The sequence below is a fragment of the Phycodurus eques genome, chromosome 13 (assembly GCF_024500275.1).
Source record: "Phycodurus eques isolate BA_2022a chromosome 13, UOR_Pequ_1.1, whole genome shotgun sequence".
In the NCBI taxonomy this organism is placed as follows: Eukaryota; Metazoa; Chordata; class Actinopteri; order Syngnathiformes; family Syngnathidae; genus Phycodurus; species Phycodurus eques.
The window spans coordinates 16,392,012-16,418,468 of NC_084537.1; the positions used below are offsets into that span (position 1 = coordinate 16,392,012).

General features: G+C 42.1%; 1 protein-coding gene across 2 annotated transcripts in view; it reads right to left on the bottom strand.

The window, feature by feature from the left end:
• The window catches only part of eif2b3 (eukaryotic translation initiation factor 2B, subunit 3 gamma), a 43,219-nt gene that overhangs the window by 7,499 nt on the left and 9,263 nt on the right, over positions 1 to 26,457 (bottom strand). For both annotated transcript variants that reach the window (XM_061694122.1, XM_061694121.1), the window contains exons 4-11: positions 22,450 to 22,609; positions 22,229 to 22,340; positions 13,409 to 13,498; positions 11,778 to 11,914; positions 9,579 to 9,769; positions 9,430 to 9,495; positions 9,058 to 9,206; positions 1,071 to 1,174 (exon numbers count right to left, since the gene is read on the bottom strand). In XM_061694122.1, the coding sequence (XP_061550106.1) occupies positions 1,071 to 1,174; positions 9,058 to 9,206; positions 9,430 to 9,495; positions 9,579 to 9,769; positions 11,778 to 11,914; positions 13,409 to 13,498; positions 22,229 to 22,340; positions 22,450 to 22,609 (1,009 nt within the window). The remainder of the gene's footprint in view (positions 1 to 1,070; positions 1,175 to 9,057; positions 9,207 to 9,429; positions 9,496 to 9,578; positions 9,770 to 11,777; positions 11,915 to 13,408; positions 13,499 to 22,228; positions 22,341 to 22,449; positions 22,610 to 26,457) is intronic.

A 26,457-nucleotide genomic window follows, 5' to 3' on the forward strand; every position in this document is an offset into this window, starting at 1 on the left:
TTGTCACAATATCGCACTTCTAAATTTTATTGTGCATATCAGGTAGATGAAAGTAAAGTTAGACGGTCCGCCCTAGCATGTCAAGGAGTTTGACCATTATATGTTTGATGAAGCAGAAGACAACATTTTTGCACTGAATTAAGATGTTTTTTGGTGGATTAAGGACAAACAACAATATCCCGGTTGGATCCAAGTCGATTAGACATTTTATATTTTAGTAATTAATATTGACTATACCAGTGTTTGTTTCTTTATAAGAACACAACATGACCAGAGACTGAAGAATGCTTATTTGGAGGAATTTCCGGGATTTGGAAATAAAATAAAAAAACAATCAGGTAAAAAGGTTCAGAAGAAAGACCAAATTCGTGAATTGCTGTTGATAAATTTAGTGAGTTTCATCGTCGTTTCCTACAGGTTGAAAAAAACTAGATTAAATTTAGCTGAAGAGTGAAGACTAAAACTAAAGCAAGAGTCAAAGTGGAGTTTCTTGAAGCGCTCTATTGTTCACTCAATTAGGCGGTTCGGCGGCCCGAGCGTGCGTCTCTTTCTCTAAACATGCATGTGTGTGCTGGACGTGGCTGGAGGGCGCTGCTGTTGAATTCCGGGTGGTCCTGTTCTGGCCCTGCTCTCTAACCTCTCCATCAATGTGACACACGCACGCACGCACGGACACACACGCACACACATTCACTAACACTCATGTACGCACACACACATACTCCCATATAGCTTTGGCTACAAGAGGATTAAGAAAATGAAAAAAAATTCCAATCACTTGATCATACAGGGGGAAAAAAATTCTTCATTGGCCAACTTTCCACCAGATATTTATATATATATATATAATTCCTTCAGTCACGTTTTGTGGTATTTTTGCACCATTTACGACAGATTGAGTATGAAGGATGGTAATATTTATTTTTCTCAATCTCTCAATCCAAACATGAACTATCTGTTTTAAGTATTGAATATTGAGGCATGAAATATTTTTAATTAGAAAATTCTCAACGTTGCATGAACAAAAAATAGCAGATCTCGTGTTTTTACTGTGTGAATTGGGTGCTCACCCGCGGGTTCGATTTGCTGTCCGCTTCCCACCAGGCAGTATTTGAGGTCCGAGCCTCGGCCGATGACGGCGTTGCTGCAGATCACGCTGCCCTGGATGTTGCACCTGTAAAACAGCATTTAAAACGTCCATGTCAATTTTTTTACTTATTGTTTTGGTAAAAGCGGAATATCACTGCTGTTTGCTTTTGAAATCAATACAGCCCATTTATTCTGCTTGATAAGGGGGTGTTACTACTATTGATCGGCATAATTATCCATACATCTTTTTTTTTTATCCACTTATCCGGATTAATCTAATACAGTGGTGCCTTGAGATACGAGTTTAATTCCATCCATGACCACACTCGTAACTAAAAACACTCGTATCGCAAAACATCTTTCCTCGTTGAAATTCAATGAATCCAGTCCAGCCCAGGAAAATAGCACTCTATAATCCTTATATAACAATATAAGTAAGTATAACAATATAAGTATACGTAATAGTATAATCCCCTCCTTGAGCCATCATCTTATCGTGGTGGAGGGGGTTTGTGTGCCCCAGTGATCCTAGGAGCTCAGTTATCTGGGGCTTTATGCCCCTGGCAGGGTCACCCATGGCAAACAGGTCCTAAGTGGCGGACCAGACAAAGCACAGCTAAAAGACCCCCTATGATGAGTAAATTGATGGTATTACGTTTTCCGTTGCCCGGACGCGGGTCACCGGGCCCCCCTCTGGAGCCAGGCCTGGAGGTGGGGCTCGAAGACGAGCAGCAGGTGGCCGGGTCTGCACCCATGGGGCCCGGCCAGGCACAGCCTGAAAGGGTAACGTGGGTCCCCCTTCCCATGGGCTCACCATCTGTGGGAGGGGCCATAGGGGTTGGGTGCAGTGTGAGCAGGGTGGTTGCCGAAGGCAGGGACCTTGGCGGTCCGATCACCGGCAACAGAAGCTGGCTCTAGGGACGTCGAACGTCATTTCTCTGGCAGGGAAGGAGCCCGAGCTGGTGTGTGAGGTCGAGAACTTCCGACTAGACATAGTCGGGCTTGCCTCCGCACACAGCTTGGGCTCTGGTACCAGTCCTCTCGAGAGGGGATGGACTCTCTTCCACTCCGTAGTTGCCTATGGTGAGAGGTGCCAAGCAGGTGTGGGTATCCTCATTACCCCCCGGCTCGGCACCTGTACAGTGGGGTTCACACCGGTGGACGACAGGGTAGCCCTCCCTCCGCCTACGGGTAGGGGGAGGGGTCCTGACTGTTGCTTGTGCTTGTGTACCAAGCAGCAGTTTGGAGTAACCCACCCTTTTTGGAGGCCTTGGAGGGGGTGCTGGAGAGCGCTCCCGCTGGCAACTTCATCGTTCTGCTGGGGGACTTCAATGCTCACGTAGGCAATGACAGTGAGACCTGGAAGGGCGTGATTAGGAGGAACGGCTCCCTCGTCAGAACCCGAGCGGAGTTCTGTTAATGGATTTCTGTACTCATCACGGATTGTCCATAATGAACACCATCTTCAACCATAAGGCCGCAGTTCGATGATCAACTTTGTGGTCATGTCATCGGACTTGTGGCTGCCTGTCTTGGATACTCGGGTGAAGAGAGGGGCGGAGCTGTCAACTGATCACTCCTTGGTGGTGTGTTAGCTGCGATGGTGGGGTAAGATGCCGGTCCAACCTGGCAGGCCCAAACGTATTGTGATGGTCTGCCGGGAACGTAGGCAGAATCTCCTGTCAGAAGGAGTTTTAACTCTGTGGGCTGTGTTTTACGCCTCCATTGCTGAGGGGACGACCGGAGCTATGGCCGTAAGGTGGTCAGTGCCTGTCGTGGCCGCAAGCCCCGAACCCGTTGATGGACACCAGCGGTGAGGGATGCCTTAAAGCTGAAGAAGGAGTCCTATTGGGCATTTTTGGCTTGTGGGACTCCTTAGGCAGCTGATGGGTACCGTATGGCCAAGCGGAATGCAGCTTTGATGGCCGTTTGGGCAAAAACTTGGGCGTGGGAGGAGTTCGGTGAGGCCATGGAGAACGACTTCTGGACGGATTCGAGGAAATTCTGGTCCACCATCCGGCGTCTCAGGAGGGGGAAGCAGTGCACCATAAACATTGTGTGGGATGGAGCGCTGTGATTCGGCAGGAGAGAATAGTTCGAAGACCTCCTCAATTCTACCTACACGCCTTCCCATGAGAAAGCACAGTCTGGGATCTCTGAGGCGGGCTCTCCCTTCTCTGTGGTTGAGGTTACCGGGGTGGTTAAAAAGCTCTTCGGTGGCAAGGCCCCAGGGGTGGATGAGATTTGCCCGGAGTCCCTAAAGGCTCCGGATGCTGTGTGGCTGTCGAGTGTGAAGCAGTTCGGAAGAAAATCCCCGGCCCCGCCTGTGTGGAGTTTGCATGTTCTTCCCGTGCCTGCGTGGGTTTTCTCCGGGCACTCCGGTTTCCTCCCACATCCCAAAAACATGCATGCTCGTTTAATTGACAACTCTAAATTGCCCGTAGGTGTGAATGTGAGAGCGAACGGTTGTTTGCTTCTATGTGCCCTGCGATTGGCTGGCAACCAGTTCAGGGTGTACCATGCCTCCTGACTGTTGATAGCTGGGATAGGCTCCAGCACGCCTGCGACCCTAGTGAGGCGAAGCGGCTCAGAAAATGGATGGATGGATGACTAATTCATTGCGACTCCTGGTGTGGGCGACATGACCACCAGGGACAGTATAATACAGTCATGAAAACACCATTGAAGAAGACTCTCACAACTACTGTAAGTGATTCAGTAAACTGTTGTTGTAATGGTCGTTTTTCGCAGAGGATAGTATTGTTATACTGACTGTCTATATGTGTTACTGCAGCATTTGTTTTCAAATAGCTGTTGCTTAAAGGCTTATAACACCACAACTATAGATGGTATTCGTTAGCCCCTCCATGTCATTTTACATTGTGTGTTAGCATTAAGTTAGCGGGAGGCAAAGATGTGGTTGTTTTTTAATACACATGTATTTCTCTTTGTCATTTGTTTAGTGGGACATTAAACAACTAGAAGTGGCATTAAACAGCTTTAAGCCTCTTATTTTTTGAAGATTTGTTAACAGGCTAACAAAATGCAGCTTCTTGTGAAGTTGAGTTTACTGCCCATAGAGCGCTTGCATCTCAAATTTTTGCCTGCAAGTCAAAACCAATCTTGGTTTGTGTATCAAAAAACATCTGGGCAGCCGTATCTCAAGGCACCAATGTAATTAATCAATTATTATGCCCGTACACAGAAGTTACACTAACTGTTTAAGAATTTAGTTCACTGTGTGGAATTGATTGGGGTTTAATTGCTGTCAAGCGCGAGAAATGGAGGCCACCACTTGACTGCAAGCATTGTACTGCTCAATATAGCACTGGCAAGTAAACAGGAGTTCAGAACAATCAGAGAGCAAAGACTCAATCCATTAATTCCATAGTCGATAAAGAATGTTGAGTCCAGTCACTGCAAATGCCCGAGTTAAAAAGAGTTTCATTCAGGTGGGTTCGGTTATGTCAAAAACATGATTTTCCCACTTTACTCTTTAAAGTGTCTGCGGAAGATCGGATCTTGTTAATTCCTCAAAAACGTGTGTACACGCGCCCACGTACACAGTTACAAGCATTCATACTGGGAGCGGCCCAGTGCGACCACAGTTTTCCACCCGCCTCAGCCACTTATTTCGTGCCACGCCGGACGTGAGCGAAATGTTAGGCCTGTTTGCACCGTCCACCTGCTCTGAAATGTTCAATATCAAACATCCTAATGACACAACATTAGCATTTATATTAAAGAAAAACAATGCTGGGCACATGCGTTGGCGTGTTTTAGGACATCGCGGAGGCTGTAGCTCCCACCTGAACTAGTGCTGCCAACCCACCGTGCGTTCTCACCTTCGCCCCAACCACTGCCATAAATTTTTTTGGAGAGGACACACAGACAGTCTTGTCTTGGCTAAACATGGAGGCTGTGTATGTGTGTGTGAAATGTGTGGGATGGAGAATGTGTGTGTGCGTGCTTCAGTAGCTTGGGGAGACCAGTGGTGAACACATGTTGGTCTTGCCCAGGCAGTGACGCACACACTCTTGGCCTTCTGTAGCTCCCAAACAGACAGGTTTGTATTGGCCGTTTTATTCAGGTGGTTAAGCCAGGAAAGAGTGGAAGACGGCGTGTGTGTTAGTGTGTGTGTCTGTGTGTTTAAGTGACTGCCACGGAGGTGGTGGTGGTAGTTGGTGATGGGAGATTACAAGAATCCCAGTATTGTAACATTAGCGAGAGAGTGAGCGCGAGAGACCACCAAAGAAGTTTCAAAGCTGAAACACCACTAATTACTAACACCAGGGCTCCTCCTTGCCATGACCACCCCATCATCCTCTGTCTCTCTCACACACACACCCAGCAACCCCCACCTCCTGTCCCACCCCCCTGTAAAGTTGACCCCTAGTATCCCCCTTCCCAAACACGCAGCGCTTTGTCAACAAGCTCTGGTCAGCTCCAAACAAAGAAACCAGAAATGCGAGGGGTTTCGCTGACATGGCCAGGGTCTGCTAATCCGCTCATACTGGCTCTTTCTTTCTTTCCCTCTTTCTCCTTCCTTCTTATGTGCCCAATGAAAGAAAGGAAAGAATTGCAATTTTCTCCCTGAAGTCGAGCTTGCTTGCCCCCTTTCGCCATCTCCCTCTCACTCTCTCGTTCTTTCATGCCTTTGTGCTTGCGCCTACGTGGCCATGATGAGGGTCCCCACGCTGGCTGGCTGCGGTCCTTGAGAGGTTTTAAGAAGCGCTGCGGAGAGACGGCGGGACAGGAGGGGAGATAGTGTTGAGGCTTCGGTGGAGAGAAGAGAGTAAGAAAATTAGCGGCCCCTTTGAATAAGTGCATTAAAGATCTGGTCTTGAATCTCTTTCTGCCAGAGCGGAGAGCTGATTAATCTATGTTAAAATTGTACAGTAGCTTCTGCTTCTTTCAATGCAAGCGCTTTCTTGTTGCAGCTGCACGAATGAGTGACTCGGCGTCATGACGACATCAGTGAAATATGTGCAGCATCACAGATGATCCCAGCGTGATTTGATTCACTTATTATCTCGGCAAAGAAGGTTTAGTTGTACTTGGTTGTTTGATAAGATAATGCAAAAACTACTGAACCGAAACTTTGTGGGGCAAAAAAAGAGCCCATTCAATTTTGGAAAAAAAGGTGAAGAGCCAGGATTTTCCCCCCCATTTTTGTTAACAGTTAAATTCAAATAAAATAAAATCAAAAAGAAACAAAAATCGTAATTAAAAAAAGTAAATGTTCAATGAATAAATTTATAATAAAAATGTCATAATATTCAGGCATTTTCCCAAATACTTTCAGTGGATGATGATTATTAGTGCAAATTATAAAAAAAAGCAAAATTATGGAATGAAAGTGGGGGCACGGTGAGCGACTGGTTAGCACATCTGCTTCACAGTTCTGAGGACCGGGGTTTGAATCCCGGCCCCGCCTGTGTGGAGTTTGCATGTTCTCCCCTGCGTGGATTTTCTCCGGGTACTCCGGTTTCCTCCCACATCCCAAAAACATGCATGGTAGGTTGATTGACAACTCTAAATTGCCCATAGGTGTGAATGTGAGTGCGAATGGTTGTTTGTTTCTATATGCCCTGCGGTTGGCTGGCGACCAGTTCAGGGTGTACCCCGCCTCTCGCCCGGCAATAGCTGGGATAAGCTCCAGCACGCCTGCGGCCCTAGTGAGGATAAGCGGAACGGAAGATAAATGAATTAATGAATGGAATGAAAGTTGTAATGATGTGTGAAAAAAGAACGAATGTTATTAGAAAAAAATCGGAATGTTACAATAAAGTTGTAATATTACGAGTGTAAATGGTATGAAAATAAAGTCCGAATGTTACCCAAAAAATATTTAACATGAGAAAAAAACTGTGTAATCCTGGAGATATTCCCAATATTTTTTCAGGAAACAATGAGTATTGTATTAATGGAAAGAAAAAAAAATTATGGGCAGAAAGCTGTAATGTGCAAGAAAAAAGGAATGATTTTAGGATGATGAAGTTGTAACATTGCAACAAAGTTGCAATATTGCAAGTGTAAATGTTATGAAAATAAAGTTGGAATGTTACATAATGGTAAAATTGAGGCATATACAGTATAATGCACTTTGATGTGAAGATGTGTATGCAATTACAGAAAAACAATATATCTCGAAACCAAATGTGTTTTCACGTGTGCTTGGCAAACTTCTACTCCCTCATTGCCAAAATAGCGCAGGATTTTACTATGTGGAATAACAAGGGTTCATAGTGTTCTGCAAATTCCATAAGCAGTGGGAATCCCGGTGTGACCAAGTAAATTAGTGGTCAAATGAGATATTGGGATGTTGTGTGCTTCACTTCAGCGGCTTGGTGTTTGTTTGGAGCTGGCCTCTGGCTGGTCGCACACCAATGGGCCCATTGTGGGCCCAGCGCGCCTTGCTCGACCCCGCGGAGCGTGGAAGACAAAACCTGTGACATCTCCCATTTATAAAGCATCTGACTTAAAAACACACACACACACACACACACACACACACGCACACACGCACGCACACACACACACACACACCATTTGTCCGTATTCGAATTCAAAACAGTTAATTCTTAACACTGAATGGTAGGCTACAGTTGAAACCTGAAGTTTACATCCATTATATAAAAAGAAATACACTTTTTTCCCTCACTGTCTGACATTAAATCACACTAAACAGTTCCTGTTGTATGTCAATTGATATTACTACAATTATTTGTATTTGCTAAATTGCAGGAAAAGGAGATAAGACAATTTTTCATGAGTAAGTTAGAATATTATAGGGAAAAAGAGGTAATGTTACAAGAATAAAATATTTACCTCGATACTAGGGCTCAGCCTTGCCGTTTAAATTCACATTCTCTATTTGGATTGACAGTAACGAATGACGAGCTGATCACAAGCGAATCGTTACTCTTTGTACAGTTGCAAAATAAAGATGTCATTGTCCAACAAAAAGTTACATTTGATTATTTGAAAATGATCTTTAGCCCTGTGGTCATGTCCTGGTAGCAGGTTTTTCTTTATCGCAGATTTTGTCACAACACCAGAAGAGATCCATTTTGGCTGGTTTAAAATGGCTTACTTTGTTTCGCACCGGTCTCAGTGGCGTAAAATGCGTAAATCCACACTGGCTGGCTTGGAAGAAAGCTAGTTACCTAAGATGCTACTTAGCAGCATCTGGCTAGCTGTCTTATCCAATTCATCTGCTGTGTTCGCATTCTGCCATGAACATCCGTGCAGCTCCTCAGGCATGGCCATCGGACGCTTCGTTCCGCGGATTTTATCGTCTCGGGGAAGACAGCTCGGTGATCCATGTGATCGGCGACTGTAGCTACTGTACAACTGCGCATGCGCAGTAAGTCAAAATAGTGGCGACCATAAACACTGTAGGTAAATGCGGCTTCACAGCATTGCAGTGGGTCATATGTTATTCTTTGATTTGTTTCGGTTCGAAAGTGGAATTTATGATTAAGGATTTGTTTTTTTCAAACAAATTCGCAGGTCATTTTGAATCACCACTGATTCAAACATAGGTCTACTCGACACAATCCTCAAAGGTATCAACCAAAATGCTGAAGTCATTTTGAATCACCACTGATTCAAACATAGCTCTACTCGACACAATCCTCAAAGATATCAACCATAATGCTGGTATGCATTTATGCTTGTAATAATTCGACTTTAAACAGTGGGAGTGGTAGCTACAGGGACAAAAATGCCACACATGAAAAATAACGGCAAACTAATTAGAGGTTTCGGGTGTTCACAGTGTCTCGGCAAGAACAAAAAACTGAAATCATTATTAAGCAAAGTAACTGAATCATGCACAGCCATTGAGGTTACAATTAAGACCTAAACCATAAACATGTCTTGAAGGCAGAATTCTTTCTCAACGTGTATTATATGATCACTTCAAAGTCAAGAATGAGAATGTGTGTCTGTGTGCGTTCTCACCCCTCTTCAATGGTAACCCCGTGCATGATGATGGAGTTCGTCACCCTGACCTTCTCCTTAACAGTGGTGGAGCTTCCGATAGTGGACCTCTTTATTGAAGTTTTATCTGCGATCTGACACAGGGCCCCAATCATGCTGTCGGATCCCATCTGAGCAGATGACAGGAGACAGAGACATTACTCAAGAGTCACTCACACACACATGCACGCGCGCGTACGCACGCGCGCACGCACGCACGCACGCGCACACACGTGTGATTCTCATCAAAGTAATATAAACTCTGAGCTCATCTGACCATCTGAGGACAATTAGCACAACCCCAATTGACCAGGAAACACGAGACAAAATGTTGAAACAACCACTGACACAAACCTGACATCTGTCTGAAATGACGGCAGATGGGTGGACTGCTGGCTCTTCAAACAAAAGCTTGGGAACCTTGCATAAGGACAGAAAAAATGTGAGTGGAATTAATTAAGAGCATGTGACATTTTTATCTTTTCTGAGCGCCTGTAGCTTACCAGGCGGTTCGCCTCTATGTAAGCGGCGAGCGTGTTGACGCGGTAGCAGAGGCCCTGGTCCATGATGTGTACGTAGCAGCGGAGCTTACCCCCGTGGTACGCCTCGCTCATGTCCCCGTGATGGTCATTCCAGCAGGAGCGCTCCTGGGCCAGCTGGAGGAGAGGATCGTCACGTGATGAGATGAGAAGCTCTGGGAGGAGAGGAGGAGAAGCAGCCGTTAGTGATACAACCTGAAATGCTACACAAATATTTTGCTGGATTGAACAGTTTGATCAACGAAGTAGTGGTTGCTACTCCTTGAAAAAAAAACTTTGCAGCGACCAACAGGCAGCACAATTTATTCAGGACTAATTAGTTTGCTGTAAAAATAGGCTACGGTCGAAATCAACCAAATGGACCATATGGGGAGAAAAAAGAAATTTGCTATATAAAGGGCGTCCCAAAGGTCCCTATAAACTGCCTTTTTTGTATTTCGCTCCAGGTATCATTGGGACCTATGTGAGGCCATGAGCATTTAACAGGGTAGGCTTTACAGTTTTCGTAACCATATCATTTCCTTGCCCATGGGTCGCCATTGACATTGGACCAGCTTTGGAAAATTGCTGCCTGACAAGAAGTTTTTCTGTTTCTGACTGCAATTCAGCTCCCGTTTGAGAAGCTTCATGGCCGCTACACAGCTCCGATGCGTAGTACAATTTAAACTATACCATGGCAAGTATATCGAAACAGGATCTCCAAACCACACAGCGGAAGGCCTGCTACTACCACCAATGATTAAAAAAACAAACTCCTTGAGCAGGTGTTCACGCAAAGTGCTATCTTGTACATCATATTCCTCCGCTTGAAACCTCAGTATGATCAAGCTTTATCACTCAGAAGCATCCGCCGAATAAAGCTTTTGTTGATGCCGAGTTCCAGTGCGGCTCTCCGTGTACTGTTTCCTGGCTATGCACAAACGCCTGCTCTAGTAGTTTGCCGTTCTCGTGAGTGGTGGTACTACTAGGCCTTTGAAATTTGTCAAGAACAGATCCTGATTTGAGAAACTTGCCATAGATAGATTAAACTGTATTACCCATTGGAGCAGTGCCATAAACCTTTTTTAAACTGACACTGAACTGCAGTCGGGGAAAGAAAAACTGGTGGCAATTTTGCAACGCTGCTCCAAGATGACCTTAAACTATGTGAATAGGGCATCTTTCTAGAGAGTTGCTTTCTAATATATTCCGAGGCGCTCGCTTCAAATTCAAAATACTGTGTTTCTCTGCATTTCTCTAACAAATCTTGGCCGGTACTGAAAAATTTTTGCGGTACATTAGGTGGTGGTATGCATCGCCTTTGCCAGAAAAACAAGGATAAACGTCGCTTGCTTGTTCCCCCAGAGAATAAGAGGTTCCAGCGGAAGCAACGGGAAGGTGACGACACAAAGGTAAATACAGACCTCTCGGTATGCATATGTGACAAGTCCAGAAGTTCGAACACCTAGAATTTACCATGTTATATGTAGCTGTTTCTCTATTAACGTAGCCAGAAGCTAAACATGTACATAGACATTAACTCATGTTGTCTTTGTAAGCCTGTTGGGCGACGCTGTGCATCAGCGGTTCTGCTCGTTAGTTATTAACTCTGACATGGTTTCACTCATTCACATAGATCAATTTTGAAAAATATTTTAAGGTAATTACGAAAAGGCAATGCCTGGAGACACAACACACTCAGGACCACAGGAATATTTAAATTGAAGTTTAGACATTTAAGAAACACGTGAAAGAGTCTACCAGTGTGAAGAGGAAATTGCCTTCAATATTTCCAGGCTTCAACGAGTTTTGTGGCGGTTACCCACCAATACAAATAGATTCTAGTCCTGTCTAGTCCACTTTATACTGTATACTTTAACTGGAATTAAGCAGCATTTTTAACGGTGAAAAAAGAAGCTCATATAGATTCTGTATTTTTTCATTTATATAATTAAAGGCCTTTGCCCAAATAAACGACCCCAGCCACTACATGATGAAATATCGTAACAAGACAGACTTTATCAGTTCTATTAACATGCTCATAAATCTAAACAAGACTTCGTATGCACAATTCATTTCAAACATCTGTTAATAAAGTACAACCAATTCAATCCAGTGTTCATTCAGAGCAAATCGAGTTGTATTAATAGGAAACAGTGATCTTTGTGTGCGCATGACAAATACCATTGTTTGTGGAGCTGTCACTCTTGTTCTGGCTCTGTTCATCAGTGTCATCCTTAAGTTTTGGACTGCTCCTCGCTTTGGAAAACTGCTTGCGCACCAAATATGGCACTAGCTCACCACGGACTGATGAAATGGATCTGCAGTCAAGAGGAGGCGTGCAAGATTAGCAATAACGTAAAGCAGGAATACCACTATTTTACCATCATTAGAATTATGAGATCTAGTCTTGGAAAAAGTCATTTTTTAATTTTTTTGCTCTTTGTGAAGTTAAATTAACTTTTAAGTGCATTACTGCATTGTAACATCATCTTTAATATAAACATCCAAATTTAGAGGGCTGCGAGGTTTGTACAAGTATTGCAGATCAACATTTAAAATACATCGCTGCTTTAGAACATATTTTTTTACAAATAAAATATGAATAATCTGTCAGTGACTTTGTGATGACTTTATGAGCAGGTTGAGATGACTCACGGAGGTATTTTTTTTAAATCCTCTATGTACAGAACTTTGCTGTGCTCAGTGTTTCTCTCCAACACCCTGCACCCCATTCACCCTCTCCCTTACTTTCTTTTAAAGGGTGAGATTAGAATTTCCATGTGAATGACAGGAGAAAAACAACAGTTACTGTGTCCATGTCTTCTGGAGAAAAGGGAGGAGGAACGTGGAGCGAAGAGAAAGGGAGAACGAGCCGAGCCGAGAGAGTCAAATAAAAAGATATATAGTGACTGCATATAAAGATGTGATACCTGGCAAATTATTGGTTTATTTAAATTACTTGGCCACGTGAGGTTAGTGTTGGAATGGTAGTGGATCGAAAGAGGCAGATTTTCTTTCATGAAGCAGGTGCGAAAAATGTTTGTCTGTTGGAATTTCATTGCCCTTGTGTCTTTTGGCCAAGCAGTCAAAGGATGAATTCCTCGACTGATGTTTGCTGTGACTACAAGCAGCGTAACAATTTCTGGTAAATGCCGAGACTTGCAAGCTATCAAATGCTGTTGTTATTTTTCTAAATTTCCAACTTTAAAACAACACGTTCTCTTTGGAAATCACTAAACTGAATTGTCGTTGACCCAATTATGAAATTTGAACAACATCCAGAAACAACAACCTATTATTTGAACAGCTTTGACACAAAAACAGGCTACAAATAAAGACCATTTCATTATCATCATCAGTGACACACGATACAGTGAAGTAAAATAAAACGGTGGCTGATTTTAGTTCAATAATGACACCTCGTGAATGCATATTTCCAAGACGGAGCGCCAAATCGTTCCTTATTTCGGGGCGGTCTAGCCACTGGCGTGGAGCTGTGGGCGGCCAGGTGACACCCCTCCACTTCAGAGGCTAAAGGCCTTACAGCCTGCCTCTGTGACACATTGTAAAACAAATTAACACCTTGGTAGAATACCCTGCTAACAGGACCTTTGAAAGCCTCACACACTATGTAACCCTCTTTAACATTTGCTACAGATTAAGCAGTGAATGAGCGCTCGTGTCTGGACAGTGTTTTGCATGCCAGTTAAGTCCAACATTGATCATTTTCGATTGTTCAGGAAGAAAATTCAAGAATACACAAGGGTACATCATGCTTCTGATTTATTGATTTAAGAAATGGATGAACTCACTTGTTGTCCGTCAGAAATTCCACCACTGCTTTTTTCATACAGTAAAGGTGAGCGTCCACCAGGCCTGTTTTGATGAACATCCTTGGATGTCTGGGGGGGAGAGAGAGAGAGAGAGAGAGAGAGAGAGAGAGCGAGAGAGAGAGCGAGAGAGAGAGAGAGACAGAGAGAGAGAGAGAGAGAGAGAGAGAGAACAGACAGGCATGGGCATAATCACTTATTTGATTAATTGATGGTGAAGAATTATGTCGATTTTGTGGAATTGATGGCTGATTCGATCATGTCTTGAAGCGAGTGAGGAAAACAAAGTGCACAACTTGACGACAACCAGCAGAGGTGCTACTGAATCAGTTTCCACTAGTTTGTTGAAACGCTTAAAACACTACTTTGTGTGTGAAAGCTCATGTGCATTATCGATTGGCTGTTACATCTGCGACGCTGCGTCACCGTGCACCAGCGATTTACATTTTGAATCGCGGAAAAACCAAAACTATTCAAATTTACTTGGCCCTGTGTGAAAATGTAATGGCCCCCTAAACCTAATAACTGGTTGGGCCATACTCAGCAGCAACAACTGAAATCAAGGATTATCTATAACTGGTAATGAGTCTTACACATCTCTTCGGAAATATTTTGGCCCACTCCTCCTTGCAGAATTGTTTGAATTCACCAAAAATGGAGGGTTTTCGAGCATGAACGGCCTCTTAAAGGTCAAGCTACTGCATTTCAATCGGATTCAAGTCTGGACTTTCATTAGGCCACTCCCAAACCTTCATTTTGTTGTTTTAAGGCATTCTGAAGTTGACTTGCTGGTATGTTCTAGATCATTAGCCTGCTGTAGAACCCAAGTGTGCTCCAGCTTGAGTTCACAAACTGATGGCTGAGCATTCTCCTTTAGGACTTTCTGTTAAAGAGCAGAATACATGGTTCCATCAATCACAGCAAGTTGTCCAGGTCCTGAATGAGCTAAGCATCCCAAGATCATCACACTACCACCACCATGTTTGACTGTTAGTACGATGTTATTTCCTGAAATGCTGTGCTACATTTACGCCAGAAGTAACGAGACACACCTTCCAAAAAGCTCGACTTTTATCTCATCAGTCCGTATAATAATCTCCCAAAAGTCTTGGGAATCATGCTGATGTTTTTTTGCAAAAGTAAGACGAGCTTTTATGTTCTTTTTGGACACAAGTGGTTTTCGCCTTGGAACTCTGCCATGGATGCCATTTTTGCCCAGTCTCTTCCTTATTATTGTGTCATGAACATTGACCTTAACTAAGGCAAGGGAGGCCTGCAGTTCTTTAGAAGTTGTCCTGAATTCCTTTGTGGCCTCCTGGATGAGTCATTGCTGTTCTCTTGGGGTAATTTTTGTAGGCCGGCCACTCCTGGGAAGGTTCACCACTGCTCCATGTTTTCTCCATGTGAGGATAATGGCCTTCCCTATGGTTCAGTGGAATCCTAAAGCTTTAGTAATGGCTTTTGTAACCCTTTCTAGACTGATAGAAGTCAAGTAATTTTATTTCTCAACTGTTCTGGACTTTCTTTGAATTGTGTCATTTTGTTGCAGCTTTTTTAGATCGTTTGTACGACTATTTTGTCAGGGCAAATTCTGTTTAAGTGATTTCTTGATTAAACAGGTCTGGAAGTAATCAGGCTTGGGTGTGTGTGCTCAGTGAAAATTAACCAAAAATTGCGATTAGCCACAATTAATTCACGATTTAACAAGGCGGGTAAATACTTTTTCACACAGGGCCAGGTAGCTTTTAATAGTTTTCCTTAATAAATGAAATCACCATTTAAAAATAGCATTTTAAGTTCACTCGGGTTATTTTGTCTCACATTTATATTTGTTTGATGACCTTATACAAAGTGGGGAAACTATGCAAAAATATAAGAATTTGAGAAAGGGGCCAATACTTTTTCACAGCACTGTATATACATAGAAAAACTACACAAATATTTAAAACTAAAATTTGATTGCTCAGTAATCAAATTAAATCCCATCCCTAGCATAGAAATGCTTAGCATGTTTTCAAAAGGAAAGATGTGCTCTGTCTGTAGTAGGTATCTTTCACTGAGGCTGCTGAATTGAAAAAGAGATTAAAACCATTTCCTCAATTTCCTCAGAATTGCTTATGTGGTTTCCATGAGGACACATCTACACTCTTCCTGCATACATTTGATGGTTCCTTCTCATTTACTACAAACCCTGTCACATTAGGATGGCTTAGATGATGCAAGCCAGACATCAGCTAGAGACAGACATTAAAGTCAAGAGGGTGATCATATCTGTGTGTTGTCCTGCGTCGGCTACCGTAAAGGTCGTTTCCAAGAGGCAGTGGCCGGGGAGAGACAGGTTTATGCCAGTGGGGGGGTTGTACACAAACACATGTGACATTTATGAAGCGAGAGCCAAAGAAGACCAAGTCATCCTCCACACTTCAATAAACAAATCCACCCTCACCCCTTTATGCCCTACGTGTACTCCTCTTTCACCGCCCTTTCAATTATTAGATCGTAAAAAAAAAAAGCTCCCCTCCCCAAAAAACAGACGACGCCAAACTTTTACTATGTAATACGCATAGACCACCGTTAAATATTTTCCAACACACACTATTTTTAGTTATTTAGATTCTTTTTGGTTGGAAGCTATTGATTTGGAAAGACTGCGTCTCATTACCACAGAACAATCATGCAGCTTTGACAAAATAAAAAGCTGTTCACAGTGAAGCTTTGACACGAAAACCTTGATTTCCATTTCCAAAAAAGAACCAAAGAATTTCTGGCAAGTCCCGACACTTGAAAATGACTGATGCGCCATATCCGCAAGTCTGACTGGTTGTCTTGAGATCTGAGCATTACTACTAATTATGTCAGAAGGTCTGCAGCTATTTGTGCTGAAGAAGTAAAAAATATAGGCCTGGATTGAATTAACATACTACATTGATTAACATACTAAACAAATAAATATCACAAGCATTCACTCAAGGGAAGGGCATAAGAGTAACAGTCAATTAATTAATCAACGTCATTCTGAAGTGAAAATAAATTCTTTTAAATTTGACAGACCAGAGAGAAAAGTTTTGTTAAAAACTCTACCAAATTTGAATTGAAAAAAAAAAAAGGTCTCAACATTGTGAAAAATCAAACTTTCTGCTCCCAAACACTATGGGCGTGTCTGCTGAATGCGTGAAACCACACCCCACTGAAAAATAAATGCTACTTCATCTAGCCGTGAAAATATATCTGCTTATAACATAGTTGGCTGGAATATATCCCACCGTGCTTTCTACATCACGACAAGAGGTAATAGCCACCAGCTAGCTCATGAGCTAACAGTGCTCCGGGTCTAAAGAATTTAATAACGACACTGAGCTGCTCTGTAAATTGTGGCATCCAGGGTTGGGGTGTAGGCATAGGTAGCTAGCTAACTGAATGCCGTAGTGGTAGAAATGAACCTAGTACAAATAAATAACTTACAATTGCACCAGATAATCCCACCAGTGTAAACGAAGGCGCTCGAGTTCTTACATAGTGAGGGAGGGGAGACTCATGCTGGAGACTCTAGTGTGTTTATATTTAAAATAAAATAAAATAAAGTAATTGTTAATTTTGACTGTCTATCAAATAAATTTATTTGAATGCCATCCCAAGTTTATGTTTGACTGGTAAAAAACAAGCCATTACTTTCATGTTAATATGAAAGTTTACCAATTTTTTTGGACATTTTCATGCTTTTTTTATTGCATGTAATAGCAGCGCCATCATTCATTAAATTCTAAGTAAATGTTCTGCTATTTTGGGATGAGTACGCTAAAGGAATACTACTTCTCACATCTAGGGGGCAATATATACACAGATTGCTATGATACTCTGTAATGGCTTAACCAGCTTTATTGAACTTCATTAATTTCTTTCTTGGGATTTTGGTTAAGCAACAGTATCCGTCATTCATTCGCATGCAATTTCTGAGGGAATATTATCATTGAGGAAGTTTAACTGGTTGAATGGAATAAGAACAACTTCATCATATCTTCTCCACGAAAATTAGCATTGATTATGGAAACAAAACCTCCAAGCAGTCTGACAAGTGTGACTCAGGAGGATCGCTTCGTCACACACATTTTACAACCAAATGCCATCAATCAAACTGTGTGTGTTCCTCTGAGTGACGCTACTTTCGAAAGCATAAAACCACATGTGAGTGCACACACAAAGACCTGCTCTGTGGGTGTTTTCAATGTATTTATTCATAAGATATTACGCAGGTGTGTTGTGGGCTTCTTTGGAAATTGGAATCTCCATTTGTGACATTGCTGTTCATCAGACAGGTAAGAGAAAGCGGGAGGATGACACCAAAGAACAGGTGTTTTCATAACAGCACGAACAGCACATGAAATGGAAGTGAACAAAAGTTCAACTCCTTACTTTACCACCCAGAAGAAGTGAGTGGAATCAAGCTCCAAACAAGCTTTGGCTGATAGAATGTGATCACGGCAGTCAAACACTGACAGTAAAAAAGGAAAAATACACTGACCCCAGTTTATCATGGGGCATAGATTCCAGTCACCCGCGATAGGTGAACATTTGCGATAAAATTGTTGACTTAACACGTAAACTTATTACAACACACGTTTAAAAATATTTCTTAGCACCTGTTCTGACTCTCTCACTGTCAAGAAATGGGAGCCTATCGTATAAATACTTTGGAAATGAAAAGAAGACTCGCTCACACAGTTCTTCAACTAAGAGGCAAAGTAGGCTTGCTTCATGCTGTTTATTTTTCACTGCCTCCTGAAGTTTACGGTAAAACTGACGGAAAAAGAAAAATAGAATTCAACATTATATATTTAGACACCAAAATGTTAAGCCAAACCCTATCATTTTGTCTAATAGAAGTCTGCTAGCTTAATGCAACATTGCACAACAACAGTATATGAAAGGCTATGGAAGGGCTAACCACCCCAAACAGAGCATACAGCAATACTCAGAGGCATGTATTGTCTCTGTTCTGTTGGAACAAGAACTATCACTGGAACTGGAGCTTAGTTGGGGACCTTTTCTGTCTCTTCTTGTTTCTTCTAATTACGCTGCATCTCTTCCAGTAGCCCTCAATGCTGCCAAGTCATGTTGCTGCATAAGATGGTACTGTAGTATACTGAAGGCGCACAAATCTAAATTCAGACTTGCCTGCATACTGTAAAAACCAATATAGAACGTGATCGCTTAAAAATCCACAATATACAGTAACCGCGGCGTGAACGATGAACAGCAATTTTGAGGAGGTTCACTGTATCACAAGGAGCCACGTCTTGTGGTCACAATAAAGGCGGCAGAAGTTGCTGTTGGGAAGAAGCAGGTATTTTGTTCCTCGGCAGACAAGCATGACAACTCTTGGACTAATCACAACTACTAAAGTTCTTCCACAATCCTCAGCCGGAGAGAGGAGCCACAGCTCGCTCTAAAACAGGCGGCACGATGAATGTTTAGTTGTAAGGAGCACTGCATGGTGAGTCAGACGTTGCAGAATGACTGCTAATACCCTCATTAGTCAGGTTTCCTCAGCTGAGCCAACATGGCTAAGGGGCTTATTTAGGATATTCGGTATAGCCTGCAAAATAAAAATGCCTGTGATTCCCCTAATGCCGAGATAGGCTAATGCATTTTATTTTGTCTCATATCTGAAGCAGCTTAAACCCACACATGGTCCACTGCTGGTGGAACAAGGATAGTCTGGCATACTGATGATCCGGAAACTGAGCTTGATCCTTGCCTGTGTAACATAATGAAATAAACATGTATAAAAAGGTTCAGGGCCAAGTGAGAAAAATAAGAAATGGCAGCCAGGCTTACATGTTTCCTAACTCTCAAGATTTTAGCAATCAAGCCTCCTAAATACGAAATCATTCAATTTCATGATTTCATTCAATGAAAAAAATACATATTTAAACACACGAAAAAAAACAGAAAATAATTACAATTTCAAAGAACACTTTAAGAAGGTGTGACTCCACAGACACTACATAATAACTCATTTTACATGGTGCACATACATAGTTATTGCATTGACGCAATATCGCCCTGCCTTTTTATTGGAAAGTGCAGCATGTGAGTTGATTGAGTTTTTGTGTCATCATTTGAAACACTTGCAAATAAGGCTGTCAGTACAAAATCTTTAAAGGTCACTGCAATGATGCTCATAAACATCAACTAAACAGCTTAACTCCCAACTAACCACTTAAAACATGAGTTGCACTCATGAGATAAGACAAAGGAATGACTTCAGAGGGTAATTAGACATCAAAACAGATTATGCACTTGATAAATAAAGTTTACCACCAACCAAAGAAAAGTATTGAGATTTGTTATCAACAATATCATAGTTTTCAGTGTAATTGTATCGTTTTTTTCCCCCCCAAGAATGTGAACAAAAATGCCAAAGAAGAGAAGAGGAAAAAAGGCTGAATTTCAAGCACAAACGTGGAGCATTAAAGCCCCTGGAAATTGAAAATGAATGTCTTCTAGATTTGACATATCACAGAGAACAGTGTCGTTAACAACCCTGACAAATTTTAATGCTAATTCCACCCCCCGCCCCCAAGTAAATAAAATAAGGCTTCAAAATAATGAAAAATCAAGGTCTTTTCTTGCCTCTCAAATGCCGAGTGCGTGTCTACAGAATGTGCTGAAACCACACCTCGCTCAACTGTCGAATGTCAATCAAACACCAATACCAAGACCAGGAAAAATGGATGCCAATTCATCTCGCCACACAAGCGTGAAGCCCCTGTCCACATGCTGGCTGTCAAGTCGGACATTTTCTTTCCCCCCTCGCTCTGCCACCTTCTTTCTGTGACGTGCACGCATTCACGGCCAACAACGAGCCGCTATAAAGCGGACATGGCAGCCCAGTCCACACGCTGGCTGTCAAGTCAGACTTTTATTTTTCCGCCCCTCCTCACTTTTTCCCCTCTTTCTCTGGGTGAGATGCGAACATTCATGACTGACAACAAGGTGCTCCAAAGCAGTCACATCAGTAGACCTGAAGAGAACATGCATTTTTGTGGCTTAGGCCTAGCTAGTTAGCTAACTGAACGTCGCAATTGTGCCAGATAATTGTGCCAGGAGGGTACTCATGCCGAACTCCAAAGTACATCACGTGGCGCCGTTGAGCCACAGAAAAATCAGGAAAACAGAAATGGTGAAAAGCTGTTTAATGCTTCATCTCTACAATTAAGTACAGTGGGACCTTAATTTATCAGAAGGACGGCCGGGGCTGGGGGTTTGTAAATGTAAGTACTTTTGTAGTTGCCTAAAAACACCCAATACAGTGCAAACTTATTATTTTGTGCTTTTTTGTGGCCTACATACAGCCAGTAGAATACAAAATTATTGTAAATAAGCATTAAAAAGCTTTAAATTGTTTGAAGAGTTTTAAAGTTTATCCAAACTTACCTCACTGGTGCGTAGGAGAGGTGATTTTGAGTGGACACTATTTTCTGTCCAAGTCCGTTAAATCAGGGTCTGTTAAATCGAGTTTCCACTGTACTACTTAGTTCTCAGTCTTTGGATGTTTTCAGCAATTATCTTCAAATATGTATCATGTATTTAAAAAAAATATATCTGAATTCAATTTGCAGTGTCTTTAAATAAAACAAATTACCTGTTAAATATGTATTAATTGGTATACTGTTTCACTGATGTTGTTTCAATCTCAACTTGTTCACTGTCTAAAATACAACATGATATATATTTTAACATTTGTTTATTTGTTAAAAACCAATTGTTGATAAGCAATTGATTCTTGAAATGATCATAGAGCTTAAAAAACAAAACAAAAAAGTCAAATGTTTTCTGCCATCCAAAATTCAAGTAAACAGAGCAATTAATCTTTTAAAATCTAATTTGATCGTTAATCCCTCGACCCGCCAATCATCAATCAATACATTTAATGATTGGCTAATAAACATTACAAATGGTGGACAAACGTTCATCGAGCACATAAAAAAGAAGAAGAAAAAAACAGATGATTAAAAAGCGTGTGCGTGCTTTTGATGGGACCAGTGGCTGGAAGAAAACTGATGTGTAAAACAGTGCCGCTACACTTAAACTACCCACGAGTGGCTTGTAGAAATCCTAAACTCCGGAAATTAGTCTCTGATTTCCTGACATAGAAATACTTTACACTGTTCTAGTTTTATACATTGCTCTTCTAATTTATGTATAATAGATTAGAGCCTTGAAAACGTGGAATAGAAGCCAGAAATGTTTAGCAGTGGGCTCACACACATTGTGATAACATCACAAAAGAATGCCCTTCCTATCAGCTTCCAGCACAATGTTGTCAAGGGTGCATTCATGTGTGGTTCGGAAGCATTTATCCACTAAGACTGTGTATAAGATCAAAATATGCGTGTGCATGTGTGTGTGTGTGCCTGAGTAGAGTGACTAAAGACTTCTCTGTGCAAGGACGCTTGCAAGCAGCTGCTCTGGACCCTCCTCTCATTTTCCAGAATTTACAGTGGCTTTGGCTCCATGAAGTATTTACAAGCTCCCACAACGCCGCTCTCGCACATACGTGCATTTCAGGATGAGGAAATGAAAACCTACCTCACGTTCTCTTCCTGTAACAAATATCCCACACACCAGCTACGGAAACCCTGATTAAAACACAAAACATCTGGACTCCTAATGAAGTGGAATGCAGTAATGTACAGTGTGTAGGCTATACGTTTACACTCCATAAACAGGACAAATTAAGCTATTTGATGATCTCAAGGGAAATTCCAGTATTAAAATTTACAATATTGAGATGCTTACTTGGTCAAGATGGACTTCCTAATTGATAGCCCATCCTCCAAATCCACCTCATTGGCCATGAACAAGATCCTTTTGCCTGACTGGTCCACGCCTACAAAATCTCGTTGCTCAGCTGCAGAGAAACAAATAGAACATTCAATTTCATTTTCATAATAGAACGTAACTATATAAAGTGATTTCAGCTAACGTATAAATCTACAAAATGTATGCTTTTTATTTACCAGTTTTCGTCTTGCCCTTTTGGCCTGGAATGGTCTCTGTGAATTCATGGGCTTTGCTCATTAGCATTGCCAGTGTTGCATCATGGGCCCTAAACAGATCAACCACCTCGTGAAGCGCCACATCTGTTATCACATCACAACTCAACACCAGGATGTCCGTCTGAGGAGGCAAGATAGAAAGAGACAACAAGATATTTGCTTAAAAAATGACTTGCTAAGCTTTTTCGTTATAAAACACACTAAATGGTCCACTATTCACAAATTCCCCTATTCGCATTTGTTTCTGTGAAACCTATCCCCAGCTCTTTGCTGGAAAAACACAGATTTTTCACTATTCGTTGCAGGGCTTGGGCCCTTTTAATGTACCACACTGTGCAAACCACCATCATGCATGATGCCACACAAAGACTGCTGTATCTTTACTTCAGCTAATTTTCTTGAACATGGCCTAAGTTTCATAAGGGACCCCATCTGGACGTGACTGGACGTGAGGTAACGTACTGGCATCCGTGGTAATCCGGGGGCCAAAAAAGGGTCTTTGAGCCCTGTGCCCCCCACCGCCCATTTGGATACCGTGATAGCCCGTATGCACAACATGAATACGGAGAAAAAGCAGACAAAGGGAGTGCCTTTAGCGGGAACATTTTAAAGCTATTCTGAAATGAACAAGCAAACGCTGGGAAGACAAAGAAAGTATGGCTGATATAAATAATATGTAGCTGAAAGCATAATGGCTAATGACTCAAGAAGCTTGCCAACAAAGTGCACAGTTTTACTATCCATTACTGGCCATTATGTGTCTGTCAGGCATCTTAAGATAAGTAATGTGGTTTAAATACTGTATAGTTTTATTATACCGTGGTTAACTTCTCTTTATACTGGTATGACAGTTAAAACATTGCCTGTAAAATGTATTACTAAAAAAAAGTGAGGTTTAAAAATAAATTGGAGCTAGAGTAACTACGGGGAAAGAGGATTTTTAGACGATGGAATCTCAGGTACTGAGTAATTCAGTAAATGAGAGCACTCTTAAACATCAATACACTGCTTGTGAACTCCATTAAGATATCACTTACAACGCATCGGAGTGCAAGCAGGATCGGTCATTTTAACAGGTTTTCACTTGTGTTTATGTGCATGAGTATGTGTGAATGCGTTTTAACTTGTGCCTCCGTTCACAGTAGCCATTTGTCTGCTCAGTGATGTGGGCTGTCAGCATGAGGACTAATCCTACCATTAGTTCCCGCCGCTTTATTGACAGAGATACCTCTGCTAGGGCTACAAAGGAGCGAGGCTGGGAAAGAAAGAGTAGGACAAACCTACAGTAAACCTTGACTTACGAGTTTTACTTATTCAGTTGAGTGACTAAGCTCGTAACTTGTATCAACACTTGTATTTAAAATGATTATTCATCATTTAAATGAACTGAAATATCACTGCAGTAATCCCTCATTTATCGCAGGGGTGATGTTCCAGACCACCCCTGCAATAGGTGAAATCTGCCAAGTACACATAATTTGATTATTAACACATACACGATATTGCCAAAGTATTCGCTCACCTGCCTTGACTAACATAGGATTTTATGTGATATCCCATTCTAAATCCTTATGCTTTATTATGATGTTGGTCTACCCTGTGCAGCTATAACAGCTTCAACTCTTGTGGGAAGGCTTTCAAAAAGGGTTAGCAGTGAGTTTAGAGGAATTTTCTTCCAGGATCATATTTGTGAGGTCACATACTGATGTTGAATGAGAAGGCCTGGCTCACTGTCCACTCAAAATCAACCCAAAGGTGTTGTATTGGTTTGAGGTCAAGTTCATCCATACCAAATTCTCTCATCTATGTCTTTATGGACCCTGCACAGGTGTACAGATGTGTTGGGACAGGAAGGGGTAATCCCCAAACTGTTTGACTGTCCAAAATCTTCAAAAAAGCATTCAGAGTTCCTTTTATTGGAGCTCAAGGACTAATATTTTGGACATTTACAACTTTGTGGGAACAGTTTGGAGATGGCCCCATCCTGTTCCAACATGACTATGCATCAATCAAGGTTCATAAAGAACTGGATGAGAGAGTTTGATGTGGATGAACTTGACAAGCTGGCACAATCCTGACCTCAACCCTATAGAACACTTTTGGATGAATTAAAGTGGAGACTGAGAGCCAGGCTTACTTGGACATGATCAGTGTGTAACCTAAAAAATGCACTTCTGGTCATAAATTTACATCAACACACTCCTAAACCTTGTGGAAAACCTTCACAGAAGAGTTTAAGATGCTATAACTGCATAGCTTTAGAAGTCAAATATCCATGCTAACTGGGAAGGCTGGCAGTGAATGAGTTTTAAGAAATTCTAAATTCTTATCTGAATCAAGGCAGGTGAGTGAATACTTTTGGTGAGTGAATAGTGAGTGAATACTTTTTTAAAACTGTATGAACCTTCACAGACTCTTAATCTTCCCCATACTCCTATTAACCTCTACCATACTCAAAACGTTCTATTCACTTAAACACCTTTTAAACTCTTAAACATACGGTGATGCACTGTAGTACTGTACACTATGTACATTTTATTCCTTATGTGTTTTAATGAATTTTCATGGAAGCAATATGAATATCAAAAATCCAGGATACCGTGAAACCACAATAGTTGAACTGCGATACAGCGAGGGAACACTGTATTCCCTTTCCACTGCATAGTTGTACTGTATGTGTAGGCAGGGCCCAGTCAGAGACATCAGAAACAAGGCCAGTTAAGGTATTTTCACACCGCACACAGCAAGCGCAGCGCGCCATCAACACACCCATTCATTGTGTATGTGCTGCCCTGCCACACCACCGCCGCTGGGTGTGAAAAATCTTCAATTCGGGTGCAGCACCGCCATGACATTAGCCGGTGATCCAATAGGAGAGATGTTGGCAGAGTGATTTTAGAGTGAAAAGAGCAAGATATTTTGGCAGTTTTGTATGCTACAGTGGAAAAATAAAAAGCATGGACAAACTTGAAGAAGCCTGAAGTACATCTTGAGGCAGTCTCTAAACAGCTGTCACTGATGGATGAGCATAATCGTCCCAAGATCCTGCTGGGTTTTTTTTTTCTTCGCTCGAGCATCAGTGTATCTGATGCTTGCTCGTAACTCAAATATTGCCTCGCAACATAGAGCAAAAAATATTCACAAAGATTTTACGCGTGACAGCTCGTGACGTGAAAATTTCACAAATTGCGGCACCACAATACCTGAGATAGGGTTGCAATAAGCCATGACATCATTACATGAAGTAATCAGAAATCAGCATTATGAAGATACGCACGAGATATTGGGTCATAATGTCCACTGCAGCCAGGAGAGTGTATGTGAGTGAGGGGAGCGTATGATTGGGTTCAAGGGTCATGAAGTTGATCCGGTGGCAACTTATAGCCTAGCCTGGTCTGGACTTGGCGGCAGGAAGCTGCCACAGTAAGGCTGCGGGCGTCTGCAGAAGATCTACTGACACTGCGACCCAGAGACCTTTCAACTCTCCTCTCTGTTTTAACACACACACACGCACGCACGCACACACCCACACACACACGAAACCTGGTACACATGCTCTGAGACAGAACACACACATGGACACTCACAGGCGATGGCGGAGTGGAGTCAGCTGGAGAGACGGAGACACTTCGCCTTTTCAACACCCAGGATCTCTGGACAGGTCAGGACCACACACACGTTGCCACACACACAGTCATAGTGCTTTTCTTTTAAAGTTTGCTCTATGAAAGCCATTCTTACAGGACAAAAACTGCAAGCTGGGGTTCCTAGATTTTGATGTTGGTATTCTCAAGGACGAGGCCACCATTTTGTGTGTGATAACACTGGAGGACAACCAGAATTGTGTGTTCTTGTTCTAGGTACGGGACGTTTTGTGTTCTCCCCATTCCATTGCAGTTGTCCATGGAAGTGATGATATAACCAATCAACGGACGTCAACAGTGTCGACCTCAAATCTTTAAACACCGT